The sequence below is a fragment of the Chiloscyllium plagiosum genome, chromosome 32 (genome assembly GCF_004010195.1).
Source record: "Chiloscyllium plagiosum isolate BGI_BamShark_2017 chromosome 32, ASM401019v2, whole genome shotgun sequence".
In the NCBI taxonomy this organism is placed as follows: Eukaryota; Metazoa; Chordata; class Chondrichthyes; order Orectolobiformes; family Hemiscylliidae; genus Chiloscyllium; species Chiloscyllium plagiosum.
Window position 1 is genome coordinate 2,499,012 of NC_057741.1, and position 17,851 is coordinate 2,516,862.

At 39.9% G+C, this 17,851-nt stretch overlaps 1 protein-coding gene across 7 annotated transcripts in view; it reads left to right on the forward strand.

The window, feature by feature from the left end:
• Positions 1 to 13,896, forward strand: part of rapgef2b (Rap guanine nucleotide exchange factor 2b) — a 386,293-nt gene extending 372,397 nt beyond the window's left edge. For all 7 annotated transcript variants that reach the window (XM_043674010.1, XM_043674011.1, XM_043674017.1 and 4 more), the window contains one exon: positions 12,236 to 13,896. In XM_043674010.1, the coding sequence (XP_043529945.1) occupies positions 12,236 to 12,242 (7 nt within the window). In that variant the 3' untranslated portion in view covers positions 12,243 to 13,896. The remainder of the gene's footprint in view (positions 1 to 12,235) is intronic.
• Positions 13,897 to 17,851: the final 3,955 nt, after the last annotated feature.

Consider the following 17,851-nt stretch of genomic DNA (forward strand, 5'->3'; position numbering starts at 1 on the left):
GACCAACACCCAGGAGTTGTTCAGGGAGAGATGGGCCCTGCAGGGAGTGGAGTGCATTATTTCCCCCTCCAACTCTATTTTGATTTAATCTCTGCCCCCCCTTCACTGTTTGATCACACAGCACTGCCCTTTGATGTGAAGGGCAGCGTTTGTCACTGGCCACCCGGGTGTTTCCCTATCTTCCTGGTGGTGGAATTTGAATAAAGATTCGTACACCTTGCGTCTCTCACTGTGTCTCACACCTGCACACACACAACATGGGTGCTGGGGTAAAAATAATCGCTACTGCAGTTAGTCAGTAGTGTGGGGGTTAAAAAAAAACGGAGGGTGAGAGATTAGATTAGATTAGATTACATACAGTGTGGAAACAGGCCCTTCGGCCCAACAAGTCCACACCGCCCCGCCAAAGCGCAACCCACCCATACCCCTACATCTACCCCTTACCTAACACTACGGCAGTTTAGCATGGCCAATTCACCTGACCTGCACATCTTTGGACTGTGGGAGGAAACCAGAGCACCCGGAGGAAACCCACGCAGACACGGGGAGAATGTGCAAACTCCACACAGTCAGTCGCCTGAGGCGGGAAATGAACCCGGGTCTCTGGCGCTGTGAGGCAGCAGTGCTAACCACTGTGCCACCGTGCCGCCCACTGCCACCGTGCCGTTAAAAAAAAACAGGAGCGGAAAAAAAGGAGTGTCAGTCATCCTGTCCACTCTTTAAAAAAAACACAATGATCATTTGATCAAAGCAAAGTTGTGCTTATTTAGTTCAGGGCCCTGACATATTGTGTACTTGACCTCCCAGCTATAGTAATGACTAATTTATCAGTCACAAGTGTGAAAGCAGTCTGACTGGACTAGTAATCCAGTCTACATAGAAACCTCGATTATCTGAACGACATGGGCAGGGAGTATTTGTTCGGATAATCAAATGCTGGATAACAGTTTAGCCTAGCAGTGGGACCTTGCGATCCTGTTTGGATAATCTGAAATTTGGACAATTGATGTTCCTCTGTATTATGCTTCCAAAACTCATACTGATACAGAACAAACTTATATGCTATCAGGAAGAATGAAGCAGTTAGTGATATGGGTGAGCAAGAAACTTTGAGACTTTTGAGAGTTGAAACTTACCACAAGCTATTGGTAACTTGTTAAATACAAGATAAGCTCTTTGTGATGCCTCCCAGAATCCAGAAGTTTCTATTGTGGCTGATGCAGTTACTGATCCAGAAGATCCACCTGGGACATTTGGGCACTCCCTCTGTGAAACATTAATCTGTATCATAACCAGATATCTCCTATTCCCTCAAGGATATAGTCTCTTACTTTGCTAGTCAAAACAGAATCAAAAAGAACTTCTACCTGCCTTTCCAATGGCATTGTCCTTGACATTGATCTGAGAGTTTTAAGGGGATGCTTTTCTTCTCTTGACTGACTGTTATTTGCAATGTGTCAAGCTTCAGAAGTTTAATCAAACTATTTGAGAGGTCACAATGACCTGTTAAATACCATTGTCTCTGATAAAGATCCATAATTGCCAATAAGACTTTCTGATCTTTGCTGACCTCAAATAGATTTGTCCACATTGCAGGTCATTGAGGTTGTTTCAATCCAACAGTGAAGCCAAGAAAGGGAAATGTACTTTATAAAACCTCCCAAGAATAAAGGAAGATTAGCCCTACTTGGTGACCATTCTGCAACATGCATCTTAGTGGTTTGATCAAGTACTGACAAAATTTGTGATGGCTGGTGGAATAGTGGGGCTTGATTACCTGTACATTCTTCCCAACTGGGTCATAATACTGTGTGATGACATTTTCCAGCTGAGGATCAGGCCATCCAGCTATTGGCTTTTTTAAAAAAAAAAGTAACCTCAATGTTTATTTGAACCAAGTATCATGGTACTGGAGCTTCGCAAGCATCAGTATCTCATTTGCTGATCACTGAGCCACAGCTGGACAGTCCGTTGCAATCCGGACAGGTTGTGAACACTATCACTGGCTGAAAGTGGGACGCTGGTCTGCTCTGTAATGATCTTTCTGTAGTGACTACATGGTTCTAAACCCTGACATTGTTGCAGAATGGTCTCACTCATGCTAGCTTTTGATGGGCTGAAGCCTTTCCCATGCGCTAGTGCCAGTGCCAGTGATCGTTCTCTGACTCAATATTGGTCAGGTGGATTTTGGTGTTTTCCTGTATTTGAATCCCTTCTTTTAAGTTTCTTGGTTTTTCTGTCTTTTCATTGAGGGGAAAAAAGAGAAACATGCTTTCTTCTTGCTGGCTACGGACAGTTCTCTACACTAATCTAAGAAATTTCAGCTGAACAAATCAGGGCACTCATCGGCCAATTTTTCCTTCAATCTCAAACCCCTGATGCAGGTCTGATTATTTAATGTAACAATTTCACTGCTTGAAATAAAAAATAACTTTGTACAGCTAAAAACATTTCCTACGTTGCAAAACCCTCCTGGTTTATAGAGCAGCGTCGACTAAAGACATTCCAGTTCAAAGTCCAGAAAAGAAATGTGTGTGATCTCAGCTATGGATGACAAGAAACTAGGACCGAAGATCAAAAAAGGAAGTTATTTGGAATCTGTCAACCTTCCACAACCAACAAATAAAGTTGTGAACATTAAAGGAGTTTAGTGATGACATCACTAAAGCACCTGTAAAACACCAAGACTTGGGCATGGGAAGTGTGTAACTAGATTGTTAGGTTAACTACTATGGGAATTATGGATTTTGGAAAGGATGTGAAGGAGAGTGTTAACCATGCCCATTCTGTTAATGGCTACTGTGCATATGGAGTTTTGTCATGGTGATGCAGGTCACATGAAACTCAGATCTGATATTGTATGATTCTAGACTTGTCCCTTCTTACCATTCTCTTAATAATTTTCAACGAAGTCTGTTAATGTACAGTTCATCTGTGTGTAGACTTGATTCTGCTAGAGGAAGGGCAAGAAATCACAGTGAAAGATTTGAGAGAGAAGCCTGATGACTTTTTGCCCCAGAAGATATTCTCATTGGGAGGAACAGCAGCAAATATACTACTTGCTGAGCTGTCTACGGTTGGCCATTTTACCAGCTTGTCAACGTTTTAGCAATTACAGAGCACAATGCATGGAGAACAATGTCCAGCAGCAGTCTTTTAATTGGTCATTGTTGGATAAGTAGCCATCCTGGTCCTGCCTGCTGGCAAAGAACATACATTTCAACTCAATAGTAAGACTTTATTTTTACGAATTAAATTTCAGTTGCGATTAGTTAAGTGATAAATTACAATTACAACCAATGGTTCTCTTTTCTAGAGAGTCTCTACTGTGTAGAGTTGAACTATATAGGTCTCCTACTTATAACAGATCATGTAAAACTAGTACTAGAATTAATGGAAGTAATGAGAAACATATCATAGAAACATATCCCTCCAGTGTGGCAACAGGCCCTTTGGCCCAACAAGTTGACACCAATCCTCCAAAGAATAACGCACCCAGACCTGTTCCTCTATCCTATTATCCTACATTTACCCTTGACCAATGCATCTAACCTATACATCCCTGATCACTATGGGTAATTTTGCATGTCCAGTTCACCTAACCTGCACATCTTTGGATTGTGGGAGGAAACCAGAGCACCTGGGGAGAATGTGCAAACTCCAAACAGTCACCCAAGGCTGCAAGCGAACCCAGGTCCCTGGCGCTGTGAGGCAGCAGTGCTAACCACTAAGCCACCATGCTACCCCATATGACATAGAGGTCAAATGTCATGCACATTCATTGCTGTGTATAAATATGACCATATGTTTATTAAGGTTTCTATTATTTAAAAATTAAACCTTCACACACACACACACTCTCTCTCGCACTCACTCACTCTCTCACACACACACACACACACACAATATATAGAGAGAGTGTAAAATAAATGCATAAACTAATGTATTTAATAGTTACTAATTCACACGTATGATTTATTTATCAGGACTCAAAAATATTTTTTGCGCCTTTCTATAGGGCAGCCTGGCCACCTGCTTCAGATCCCATCAACTCTTAAAAATGGTCACTAGGTGATGCACAAAAGTACTGTGGCTTATTAATATACTAGTCTCCTTCCATGTAGAGGTAGGCAGCTTGAAAATCTAAGAGTAATAGAAATTAAGGAGTGATTTTATGGACCCTGCATTAAAAGGCATGTAGGATAACCTAATTAGGTAAGATGCAAAATCTCAAATTTCCTGACAGCAGGTTGAGATGTGAAGATGATATGTTTTTAGTAGGCAAAGTCTTGTGCCACCCATACTTGACTAATAATACATTGTTATTTCATGAATGCTCATTTGTCCATTACATCCTTCCTTCAATATAAAGTCAGCAATATGAGAGAATCTTGTGGCTTTTGGTTCATAATTGTTTCAAGGTGGAATGCACCAGTTCACTTTGTATAGTTTGTATCAACTCAATAGTTGTGCTTCCTTGACTCCACCCATACTAATGTGGTTGACTTTTAACTACTATCTGAAGTGGTCTTGCAGCCACTCAGATGAGAATTGATTAACTGATCAGCACCTTTTGCTCATGTAATAAAAGTTGTTGCATCATTTGAAATTTGGCATTCTCATCTATTGTGTTTAGTGCAAGATGAAGATCTTTGATATGATGACTCTATCAATAGTATTGATATATTGGCTAGGAATGATAGGACTATGAATGAACTCTGATATACAACAAATAAAAGGAAAATATGATCAAGAGTCACAACTGACTAGGATAGTGTACTGGAATGCAATCCCCACAGAATTGCAAAATTTCACCTAACAAACTAATCAGGTTTTTCATTAACAAGAAAACAACAATTTATTGTAATTAAATGTTTTTAAACCAACAAGAAAAAATAGGAATTACTAACATAACTTTTTAGCTTAAATATGATCACTTTTAAAGTTTCTGTACACATACCCTCAGACATGGACAAGATTCAAGTATTATGGGTGAGGGAGGGAAAAGAAAACCATAGAAGCACAGTTCAGGTACCACTGTGCATCACAAATATTGCTGAGTTGTTTTCATTCAGTTTTCTTGGTAATGGCCCATTATCTGTGACTGACACTTCTAGGTATCTATGTGCTGCAAAACAAAAACACATGGTTTTTCAGTTGGTATCTCTGTGTTTGACGGATGGACTCTGTGCATGTCCAACCACTTTGAGTGGGTATCCATAATGACTAAGAACATTGAGTCCATGAAAAAACCTGCACAGTCTATGTGTAACTGAGTCCAGGATTTACTAGGCCATTCCCATCAATGTGGGATAGCTGCTGGCAGTAATTTTTGACCTTGTTGGCACTTTGGGCACGGCATCGAATGCAGCTATGTCTGCATCCTTTTCTGGCCAGCAGACAACTTCTTGCCAACATCTTCATTCTGGTACCACTAAATGACCCTTAATGGAGTTCAGCCAGTGTGTGGTGGTGACCTTTGCTGAGGACAATGACTCTTATTCTCCATAATAACATGCCATCCTGCACTATGATCTGGTCTCTCCAGATTTAGAATGGTTTCACTTTTAGTTGTGACAACCCTTTGGTATCTCCCAACCCCACCAACTGTTTCAGTTTTGCCACAACCGGACTTTTCTGAAACCAAAGTCTGATATTGTTAGCTGTGACTGGAAGTATGTCCTGAAAATTTAAAACCAGTACAGATTCTTCCAGTGCTGGTACCACTGGTGGTGTATCTGCCAGCAGGAAGTGGCTCAATGCATCTGTGTTCACTATTTAACCTCCCAGATCATGTTCCAAATTGTAATGATACACACTTAGAGCCCACTGTTGAATTTGGTCTGAAGCTTTGGTGGCACTCTCTTGTCCCTTTTAAATAGACCTAACAGGGGTAATCTTTGATTGTCCTCACGTTAACTTCCATTGGGTCTTGTCAACTCTGTAGATCACTTGGGGTTCCTGAAACACACTTCCCTCCTAAGGCGTATGCCCACCTTGGAGAAATGTCTAAGGACGTTGTCCAAGTTCTCTATGTACTCCTTATTGGTCTTCCCTGTTGTTGGCACGTCATCTAGATAAATGGCGAACTGGCATAGACCTTGTAAAATGTTCTTCATCATTCGCTGGAAAAGGGTGCAGACTGATGATACCTCTTGTGGATATTAATTGTGGCATACTTCTCAGAATCCTCATCTAACCACAATTGCATGAACATCTGTTGCAAGCAAATCTCCAAGAGTGTGCTTTGTTCTCATCACCACCAAAACAACTCCACAGACGCTAGTATCCTATCACCAAGTTGTCCTTTAATTATACATAGAAAGCCCTTGACACTGATCCAGCTATCTGTGTCAGGATGTCTAACTCTCCTGCTTTTATCTGTCAGCCTGGACTCCTTGATTAGACCACATTAGCAGTCCCAATCAGGGAACTCACTTTCCATGAGGTCCATTGGCTTACCTCATCATAATCACTGCATAAGACAACATTGCAGACACAGTACACAGGGTTCCAGCAACTTGTCTTTAAAACTATAATACTTTTTTCAAGTTTCCTTGGTTTAGAGCAGTAGCTTCTCCCATGTTTTAGTCCACTGGCCAAAACACAAGGTCAAAATGAATAACAGTTATGGAGCTGTTGCATAGCAATGGGATGGGTCATTGGAGGTGTCTGTAAAACACCTGTTATCAAGTTAGAAAGCTTGCCTGCAAGCTCCTAAAGATACAGGAGGTTACCAGTGTTAGATTTAAACTTAGCAATTAACCTAACATCATCTGTTTTTCATGAAAGTTGCAAACTCTACCACTGTTTACATGTGGAAATGCTTCTTAACTAGGGTCCTAGAGGCCAGTCTCCAATTTTTATTTTTAAAACTTCAATAAAAATCACCCTTTAATCTGTTGAACTGAAGAAAATGCAATTCTACTTGTCTAATCTCTCTTCTACTTTAACTTGAGGAGTTCAGGTTCATGTAAATCTGTTGGACTCTACCCAGGACTAAGATATTCTTTCTAAGTGTGATGTCCAATACTGAACATTTTACTTCGGGTATGGTCTAAATAGGCCTTTATATAGCTGAATCATAACATCTATATAGTTATAGATCTCTAAGTATATTGCCTGCATTCGATTAAACTTACTAATCAATTTTTGTACCTGTCAATGATCTATTGTTTTGTTAACTACAGTGGGTAACCTCACACTCACTCCAATTGAAATCTATTTATCACAGTTTAAAATTCCAAATGTATTCAGAGATGATGATTCCAGCTATGTTACTTCAGTGTTGGCTATCTTCATGTCATGGGCTACAAAGTCACATGTTCAAGTTTGCCAATCATAATAGATGTTATCAAGTATATTAATAAGTATTATATTAACTATATGAATACATTAGTATGCATTAATAAGCGGCAGGTGGAGTTTAATTTTGAAAAGAGAACTAATGACGCAAAGAAGTGCATGAAACTCTGGGTAGTACTGAGGGTCAGCAGGACCTTGGTGTACATTTCCATAGATCTTTGAAGGCACTAGTGGGTGGATAGAGTGGTTAAGGAGGCATATAGTATACTTGTCTTTATTAGTCAATGCATCATTTTTCTATTTTAACTGGAGTTGAGCATCTTTCATGGTCTTGTTACAACAGACCTCATCTTAAATAAAATGAATCATCAAATGAATTGAAGGGAAAATGTCAAGATGAATTTTTGAAAATATATTTGATTTTAAGTATTGACATCCGGTAGTTAAGGTAATTTGTCATTGTTATAATGTAAATTAAATGTTTAAAATTAATTTTGGCTTAGTGGGCAGGATGGTAAACTGCCTCACCACTGGAAGACTGAAGTGGGGAACATATCATTCCACCGCAACTTTTCATCCTAACAAGCATAAATGAGTTGGAAACAGGACTTTCGCCTAAACCCAGGTACCAGTGGGGAAACTGGTGCCTAAAGTGGAAAGGAGGCCATTGAGGGAGATGGCCACTCCCATCCTGTTGGAGAAGTTACATTGCTGGGCTTCTTTTATCCCTGAACACCTCTAGTGCTTGAGCGGTTGTTAATTGGGATAAAGGTGGGTGAGATGGCAGTAGGCGGGCTTTATGTGGAATCTTACTAGCCTCCCCTGCCTGTATACCCACCAATGAGAGAACCATAAAATTGTCAGTGATTTTCTTTCTGCTACTACATAAACGTATGATCTACCAATTTGTTAATATTACATTTTGTCTGTGATTCTGTAGTACATGCTGAATTCTGGATTTGTATTAAGTGCTATGTTCGCTGTATTAGAATAATACAGCTATACAATCTTAGAGAAATTACTCAACCTGAATATTTAATTTATTTAATCTAGTTTTCTCTGTCTACTACTAGAGTAAGCTCAGTCAACCAAAGAGAAGCATTGTAAAATTAAACGCATTTGAAACCACTCCAAAGTAATTTTTGTATTACGTCCCTTTCTTTACAGAATGAGTTTTCATACCAGGAATGTGGCTTTCTTGTTATTGAAACATAAGCATTTTTAGTCTGAACTACTTCTATTCATGAAATACATACTTCTGATAATTTTCAATATTAATTGGGATGCTCCCTTTGCATTTCAAATAATATTCCAATGAAGCTATTACTAAAATCTCTCTTGTTTTCATCTAAGAAACAACTTTAACTCTTGCTTTATATGTCTGCAACTTGGAAGCCAATTAGAGTTGACTTCATGGTTACTAAAGTAGTTTTGAACCAACTTTGTTGGGTTATGTTGTATGAAGCCCCAGGAATTTAAAATTTTGCAATTTGAATTTTCAACTTTTCCCACTCCGCCACCATAAATTACGTAGAAGTATTGCATGAAACCAATGAAAGTAAGATTTCTGCTTAAGTTACCATGGTGAAATGGGAGAAGCTCTAAGATACTTAATCCTGGTCCTTTGCTAGTAAGTGAGGACTGCAGATGCTGAAGATCAGAGTGGAGAGTGTGGTGCTGGAAAAGCACAACATACGAGGAGCAGGAGAATCAGGAATGAGGCTTGTGGGCCGAAGGGGTAGAGAGAAAGGTAGGTGAACAGTAGATGGAGGTGGGGTTAGTGGGGATAGGTGGGAAGGAAGATGGACAGGTCATGAAAGCAGTGCCAAGTTGGAAGGTTGGAACTGGGATAAGGTGGGCAGAGGGGAAATGAGGAAACTGGTGAAACCACATTGCCATGTGGTTGAGGGTCCCAAGGCGGCGGATGAGGTGTTCTTCCTCCACGCGTTGGGTGGTTAGGATGTGACGATACAAGAGACCCAGGACCCGCATGCCTTCAGCAGAGTGGGAGGGAGAGTTGAAGTGTTTGGTCATGGGGACGGTGGGGTTGATTGCTGCAGGTGTCCTGGAGATGTTCTCTGAAGCGCTCTGCAAGTAGGCATCCTATCTCCCCAACATACAGGAGACCGCATTGGGAGCAACAGCTACAGTAATTGATGTGTAGAAGTGCTGGCAAAACTCTGATGGCTGTGGAAGGCTCCTTTAGGGCCTTGGACAGAGGTGAGGGGGCAGGGGTGGGCGCAGGTTTTGCAATTCCTGTGGTGGCAGGGGAAGATGCCGAGAGGGGAGCATAGGTTGGTGGAGGGCATGGACCTGACAAGAGAGTTGTGCAGGGAATGGTCTTTACAGAAGGAGGATAGAGGTGGGAAAGGAAATATATCTCTCGTGGTGGGGTCCATTTGTAGGTGGGGGAAATGGCAGAGGATGTTGTGATGAATACTGAGGTTGGTGGGGTGGAAGGTGAGGACTGGGGGGGTTCTGTCCTTGTGGTTGGACGGGTGGGGTTCGAGGGTGAAGGTGCAGGAAGTGGATGAGATGCACTGGAGGCCGTCTGGTGTGTTCTGTGGTGGAACTGGTCTCCTGGGAGCTGATGCGGCGGAGAAATTGGGATAAAGGATAACGTTTTTACAGGAGGCAGGATGGGAGAATGTGTAGTCCAGGGAGCTATGGGAGTTGGTAGGTTTGGAGAAGATGTCCGTGTTGAGTCGGTCACTGTTGATGGAGATGGAGAGGTCTAGGAAGGGAAGGGAGGTGTTTGAGATGGTCCAGGTGAACTTAAGGTCTGGGTGGAATGTGTTAATGAAGTTGATGAACTGTTCAACCTCCTCATGGGAGCACGAGGTGGTGCCGATACAATCATCAGTGTAGCGGAGGAAGAGGTGGGGAATGGTGCTAGTGTAACTGCGGGAGATGGACTGTTCCACGTAACCGACAAAGAGACAGGCATAGCTGGGGCCCATGTGTGGGGAGGTGTGAGGTCATGGTCTGGGGGGAGAGAGGGGGAGGTGTGAGGTCATGGTCTAGGGGGTGGTAGGAGGAGGTATTTTGAGTTGGTGCCTAGCTTCAGCAGTGTAGAGGTCAGTGTGCCAAACCACCACTGCCACCACCACCACCACCACTCTCTCCCCCCCCCCCCCCCCCGCCCCCACGTCTACTGGTTTGTTTGATGGTGAGGTTGGGGTTGGAGTGGAGGGCTGCACATTGTGACAATGAGAGGTTGAGGTGGGTGGAGGGGGTGGACAGGTGGGGGCAGTCACTGTCCCGGGGGCAGTTTGAATTAAAGCGATTGAAGGCAGGTTACAGACCAGCATGTGGTGTCCTAGTGGATGGGGTGTGTTGGAGGTGGGATAAGGGGTCCAAGGAAGGGGGAGTCTTGATGGAAAAAGTAAGTGCAGAGACAGTGAAAGAAGTGTTTGATGTCGCAATGCGTGAGCCTTCCACATTTATCAGAGTTTTACCTGCACTCCCACATGTCACTTACTATATCCTTTGCTCTCGATGTGGTCTCCTCTACACTGGGGAGACAGGACACCTACTTGCAGAGCGTTTCAGAGAACATACCCCCACCAACCCAACCCCACTGCCCCGTGGCTGAACACGTCAATTCCCCCTCCCACTGCACCAAGAATATGCAGGTCCTGGGCTGCCTCCATCGCCAAACCCTAACCACCCATTGCCTGGAGGAAGAACGCCTCATCTTCCGCCTCGGGACCTTCCATCCACACGGCATTGATGTGGATTTCACCAGTTTCCTCACTTCCTCTCCCCCCATGTTATCTCAGTTCCAACCTTCCAACTCGGCACTGCCCTCATGAACTGTCCTACCTGTCCATCTTCCTTCCCACCTATCCGCTCCACCCACCTCTCTGACCTATTACCACTACTCCTGCCTCCATCTACTGCTCTCACACTCACCTACCTTTACCCTAGCTCCGCCCCCCTCCCATTTGTCTCTCCACCCCTTCAGCTCACAAGCCTCATTCCTGATGAAGGGCTTTCGCCCGAAATGTTGATTTCCCTATTCCTCGGATGCTGCCTGACCCCTCCTTTGCTAGTAAGGCCTACTGAAAATTTAGAGAAAGCCTAGATAAAAGCTTCAGTTCATTCTGGCTATAACACATCCCCCCATTTTAACATACTTCCCTTGAGCCTCAAGTTGCTGTATTACAAGGTTTGGTAAGTTTCAGCACATATCTTTTTTTCTGAAACTTTGTCTGTACAATGGTCTTACTTAATTTGCTGTTTTCTGCTGTTAAGGTATTATTAAATCCAGCAAAATATTATTTAAGCACTTCACGTGAGCACTGTAGCTCTGTTCTATCTTTTTACACTTTTTGCTACAGTCCTTGATATTGTAAATTGCAACTTCTCACTGTTTTTTGTGACTGTTTTTCTCACAACTTCCCTCATTAGTCACTTATTTTTGTATATTAAGAAGGATAGTTGCATTTACAGGAAGAAGACATTGGAAGATGGGTAACACAACTTCATGTTACGCTTTAGAAACAATATTCCACCTCTGACACATTTGTTATTACTGTTAAATATTAGTCAATGTATTATGGAATGGTAGGTTCAGTGTTTAAAACACATTAACTTCAGCTCGTTTGTTTCTATTGTATTCTGGAATTATGCTGCCATTAGAGGTGTTAGATTAAATTCTAGATTATTCTGTTAATGAAATATTATATATGATGACCATAATGAACGGCCACCTTTTTGTAATCCTCCTTTCCCTTCTCAAGACACTGAATGAACTGTGTTTTGGAAAATCACAAGACATGGAATAGATAATGCTAACTTGTATATTCTGATACAACACATTGGTGCAGCGGCCTTTATATAAAAACATTACTATTATTGCAGTGTTCTTTTAATTTTTTTTAATCAGTAGGCTAATTTGATCTTGTGCTTAATTTCTTCTTAACAGAAGATGAGCAAGTTTCTGCAGTCTGATTGGAGTTCACTACCTGCTTTTTATTTTGTTTTTGTTGCTTCATGATACTGCAAGCTACATTTTGGACAGCACAACAGACCATCCAGATGTAGGAACCACGGAACTCTCTTGAATTAAATTCCTGATGCCACTTGCCTCCTTTCCTGCCTTAAAGCAGCATGGGGCTTTTATCCCCGCATGTGGAATACTGTGAAGAAACTGTCATGGCACTTTGGAACTGTGTCGCTTTAAATGCACAGAGATCACTCTACAGATTGTTCCTGTTACTACCCCAATGAATTGTGCACAAGAGTATGAGTTTTATGTTCACTATGGAGATACTCTTGGTACTTTCTTTTCATCAGCCTAGAACTTTTAAAATTCTTTTGCTGGATTTTTTAGCCATTCTAGCGCACAGTCATTTTTAAAGAAAAAGTGACATTTTTAACAAGAAACAAATCATAGCAATGTTTTTTGTATTTCAGCTAATTTTTGAAGATGTTATATTCTCTTTTGGGCACAGAGCGCCAGATAATTTTTAATTTATGTTGACATTTTTGATTAAATACTCCTTTAGAAAAGAACAAATACTACAACTCTGCAAGTACAGTATTATTTACACTTATAACTAATATATTTTGGTTGTAGGGTTTATGAGAGAGTATTTTAAGTAACTGAAGTGCAGTGGATGGCGTTCTGTATACCATAATTATGCCGGCTAGTTCTTCCCTTTGTTAGAAATTATAATGCCCTCATACTTGATGATAGGGCCACCAAGGCTTCTTTGTTTTTTTTAGAAAAGGCTCGATTTATTTTTTAAATACTTCAGTGCGTGTTCCAGCCTTTGTCACCTGCAATATGTACACGGATGTTAAGCTATTTCATGCTACGTGGAATATTGCTGCATGTCTATAATGAAGGCTGACACTTCAAAGCAAACCACTCTCTGCTGCTACTTAAACCTTCAGAATACTGAACTGACAACAGCATTTTTGTTGTCTTTCTGCAGGCATCCAATAATGAAGGCTGCCAACCTGAGTAGTACTCGAATGTGAGAAATAGCTACTCTTAATTTTTGTTTTCCACTGAACTCAACTGATCATATTGATCAGTAGGTAAATCTAGTTTCAATTGAAGACTGCAGTGTTTTCACTGTATTTAAAACATCAGTGCTTTATTTAACTGTCATAAAATAATCATAGTCAGGCCCTCCATGTTTGCAAATATCCCATATGTCAGTTATGCATTAGTAATGTAATTGTATTATGCATAATTTGCCAGTTTCAATAAACAGTCAATGGACATTGTGTGCATATAGGCAGATGAAATAAATCATAGTTATATTGAAGAGTTGCACAAATAATATAAACCTAACTGTAATTGTAGAACATAGAACTGCTAATCTCATTTCAACAAATCTGTGATGTTAAGTGCAAAATGTATGATTAACTGGTGATTTCCTCATACTTTTGATACTACTTGTACCTGTATGTCTTTTAGAAAGACAATTGGTGGAGTCTGTATCCCTTTTGTATTTTTAATACAATAATTGTACATAATGGTTATATTTTTGTTGAAAATGGTAGAAATGTACTATGTTTATGCCTCTACATCCAGTTTATACAGAGCTGGGAATAAATATAATTGAGAAATGCTGTCATGGCAATATGGAAATCTATAACCATATTTATGGGACATAGGATGTGGTTGTCAACCCTCCAGAATGAAAGTGGAGTTTTCAGGAATTAAGAATTAATCTGAAGAACAATGTTGTGACAGAAATCCTACAAGGGAATTGAATTTGAAAGTTTTAACTTTACACTTGCTTTGAAAATTTTAGTTCCAAAAGTATTCGAGATGGGAAGGAAGAACTATGTCAAAACTCATCCAATGAAAAGTCATTTTATTTGAAATGAAAACAGGGTTACTATCAATCTCGAGGGCAAGCACATCTTGTCGAAGTGAAACACCTGGTTCTAGCCTACATGTACTGTCAATCATGCACTATTATCAAAGTGAGTAGTGATGATTATTACTGTGCTCCCACATATTGACCTGAAGTTTAAAAGGAAGTAACAGGTAAGATCTACTTTGAATACAGAGGAATAGCACATCAAATATTTCCAAACAAGATTCATTCAAGAGAAATGATCAGGTTCAGAGCTATATAAGGAGAATTCATGGAATGACGTTTGCAACACCAAGTTATATATTTTTTACCCAGTTCATGAGAAATTTTAGACAGTTTATAGACACAGCCCCCACTATATTTATTGGATTTTTTACTTGATTTTTTTGAAATTAAATTTAGAAGTATAATTCATCCTTAGTTATATTAAATCATGATATTTAGGAATGAATAAAATAAAAGAATTGACTCACTATACTGGTTGAAGCTGAAACAAGGTTAGATTTTCTCAATGGATGAAGGTACCTGGTCAAGGTACCAAGCCCATGTTTCCATCTCTAGGCTGCTGGGAACCAAGATTTTCTTGATCAAGGGCTTGACTTATCTGGCAATGGATCTTCATCTGTCACCCTAATCAAAAGACACACGCCAGAGTGTGTACATTAAAAACCTTGCCTCCATTCCCAAACACACAGGATTAGTGACAAGTGCTAAGCTACATGTGAAAGCCTCAAAATGTATTTAGGTAAATGTGCAAAATTATCTCTTCCCTGCGCCCCACAACTCATTATCCACATTGATTGTATCCAAAAACTCTCAAATCGCCAAAATAAAACCAATTTGGTCTCTGAAATGCTCATCCCAACAGCTGGCTAAACTGAAAGCAATCAAAGATACTTATTATTTAGTGTTGATCTTGACAGTTTGCCATTAACGGAATTCAGAACGATTAGTGTTTGAATAGCATCTCAAAGACCGAGATGGAATTGTCTTGTCCTCAATTGGAAATGGAGGTAGGATAACAAAGAAAATAGTCATTAAGTCAATAAGAATTCAGAATAATTAATTTAGTATGATGAAAAATCTCCCATTTGTAAGTTAGGCTGATGCTATTCATATTTCCCTATAGAGGATGAATAAGCAACTATGTAAAGGCCAGTGCACATAAGTAACCAAGTTAATTGCTAATGGTTCATTGCTCTCTTCATCACTCAATACTAGTAATTGCAACATGTCTAATGATGTCAAGTAAAACTTTTTAATAGTACAATTTTAATAGTTGGTTGAATCTTTCATTCTTGACACTGTCATGATTTAACATATTGAACACATACAAATCATGCCACAGTACCATAATTTTCTGATTAATCATAAAGGAGACAAAACCATTCTACTTACCATTTAAATCTCTTTTTGCCTCCATGCAGCTTGGGCAAAGTTGACAGCTGCTGAAACCCAGTGTAAATCATAAAACTTTCTAGCTTTTTCATTCAGTCACCATTTTGTTAGTTTCTGTGCCTCCATTCCTGTCCACAGAAAAAATTCTACCCTGAGCCTTTGAGATGCTGACGATTATTCAAACGCTAATAATTTACAACACTGCATAATAGCAATGAAGCAACCAGTGTGAAATGATGTTGATCAGTTTCCTGTCTTCCAGACTGCATTTATTCTTGCCTGATTGGTCTAATACAGGAAGTACTGTTATAAAGGTTCATTTTATATTCAACTGGTATAAGTTGCATTTGATTGGAATGTTAATGACAAATACATAATACCAAGGGACAGAGGAGAAAAAAAACAGTAAAGGTCCAGAAATAGAAACATTAATTAAGGCCATAACAAATAGGATATTAGTCTGTTCAGCCATCACCTGTTGGTCGTCATCATCTGTTGATCTGTTAATCTATCAACATCTCTATGTAAACTGTAATCTTCTTGAAACTTCTTCTCACCTATTTTGGCTATATTACATTAGCTTTCTTCCTCCAAACTGTTTATATATATTGCAAACAGAGTCCCAGCACTGATATTTGTGAAACCACTCTAGCTGCATGTTGCCAACCTGCACAATAACTCCTTATCCCAACTTGCAGTTCCCTGCCTATTGGCCAATATGCTACTTTCAATAACATGAGCTGTATCCTCTGACTTAACCTTTGGTGAAGTACCTTGACAAACCTCTTCCAGAAGTCCAAATACATCACATCTACTGGTTCCCTCCATCCTTTGAGACTTTCCTTTAAAAAAGACTCATAAATCAGACCATTAGATTTCCTTTTCATGAGGCCATACTGACATTGCTTGATTAGATTGTCATTTTGAAATTATGCTGCTATTACTTCCTTAATGGATTCCAACAGTAGAAGTTCAGCTGATTGTTATCCATTTTCTGTCTCCCTTTTAGAATAGGATGCCACATTGGGAGTTTTAACGATGGCAACAATTTAAATATGCCAAAACAGAGACTGAATTGTTTAAGAATTTGACTCAATAATGACTAATCAAGAAAAATGGCAGGAAATCAGAAGGGCGTCCAAAAGAAATGATAGGCAAAGGACACATTAAAGAGGTGTAAAGAAAGCAGTGAGATGTCTGCTAATCTATGGCATTTGGGTACATCTACATTTAGGTTTCTTCCTTGAATTCTTAAGTTAAATTGTTTAAAAAAAAAATGAAAATAATAAATTTGATAATTTACTGAATGCCATCTAATGTTTTTGACGTAAGATTTTATAGCAAAAAAAACTGGCTCAGTTAATTATAATGGTCTTTGTTCTGTGCATGCTTCAGCTCCCTGCTTTGATTTTCCCTATTACAAAATCAATTTTTTCCTTTCACCCTCATACACTAATGTAACTTACTCCAATTGTTAACTTGCAAAATAAATGGGAAACACTGCAAATCTGAAATATTTGCATATATATATATATATATATATATAAAGCTTTTAAAATTATTACTTTTCCTGAATATGTACAATTAAACCATCTAAGGCAAGTCATGTAACATTGCAAGATGTTTGCAAAAATTGTAAAGTTTTGTTGTATTCCATTTTATCATTTTATCTATAAAATTGTTGATGTTGACCTAATGCACTTTTACTGTGCGAGGTCTCTCCTGGAATTGTGTCCATCCTTCAAGAGCAAAATAAACGTAAGGCACTTCCAGCCTCTCTCATCAATGTTAGTAGCCACTTTGAAATGAGAAGCTGCATGTATTCAGCTCTAAACCTTGTTGACAGCTCAATAAATTACCTGGTGCACTCATGCGCCAGAAGTTGCTCAGGTAATGTGTCTGGAGACTTGGAGGCCCATCATCTGGATGTTGTGCTGTACACCTTGACAGAACAAAAGATGTTCATTAAGTCTCCTATGGAATGAATATTCTTAAGATGACACTGCGGCTTCAAGCATTCTACAACCTTCTGCCAAGTCAGTTAAATATGGTGAGGTATCTGCATTCTGCCATCATCCAGAATCACCTCAATGCTGCACCAATAAACTGTGAGAAGTCTTGCCATAGCCCCCAGGTCTCTGTTCTTCATACTGCTAACTTCTGCATTCCTTAGATATGCAAGACTACTACCACTGTGAATATAAGAGCATGCTAGCAGTTATTAGAGTCACACCACCTCTCACTGATTTGCTAACTGGAACCAAATCCACCTTTAGCCAATTAGCTGCTGACCTCTTCCAACT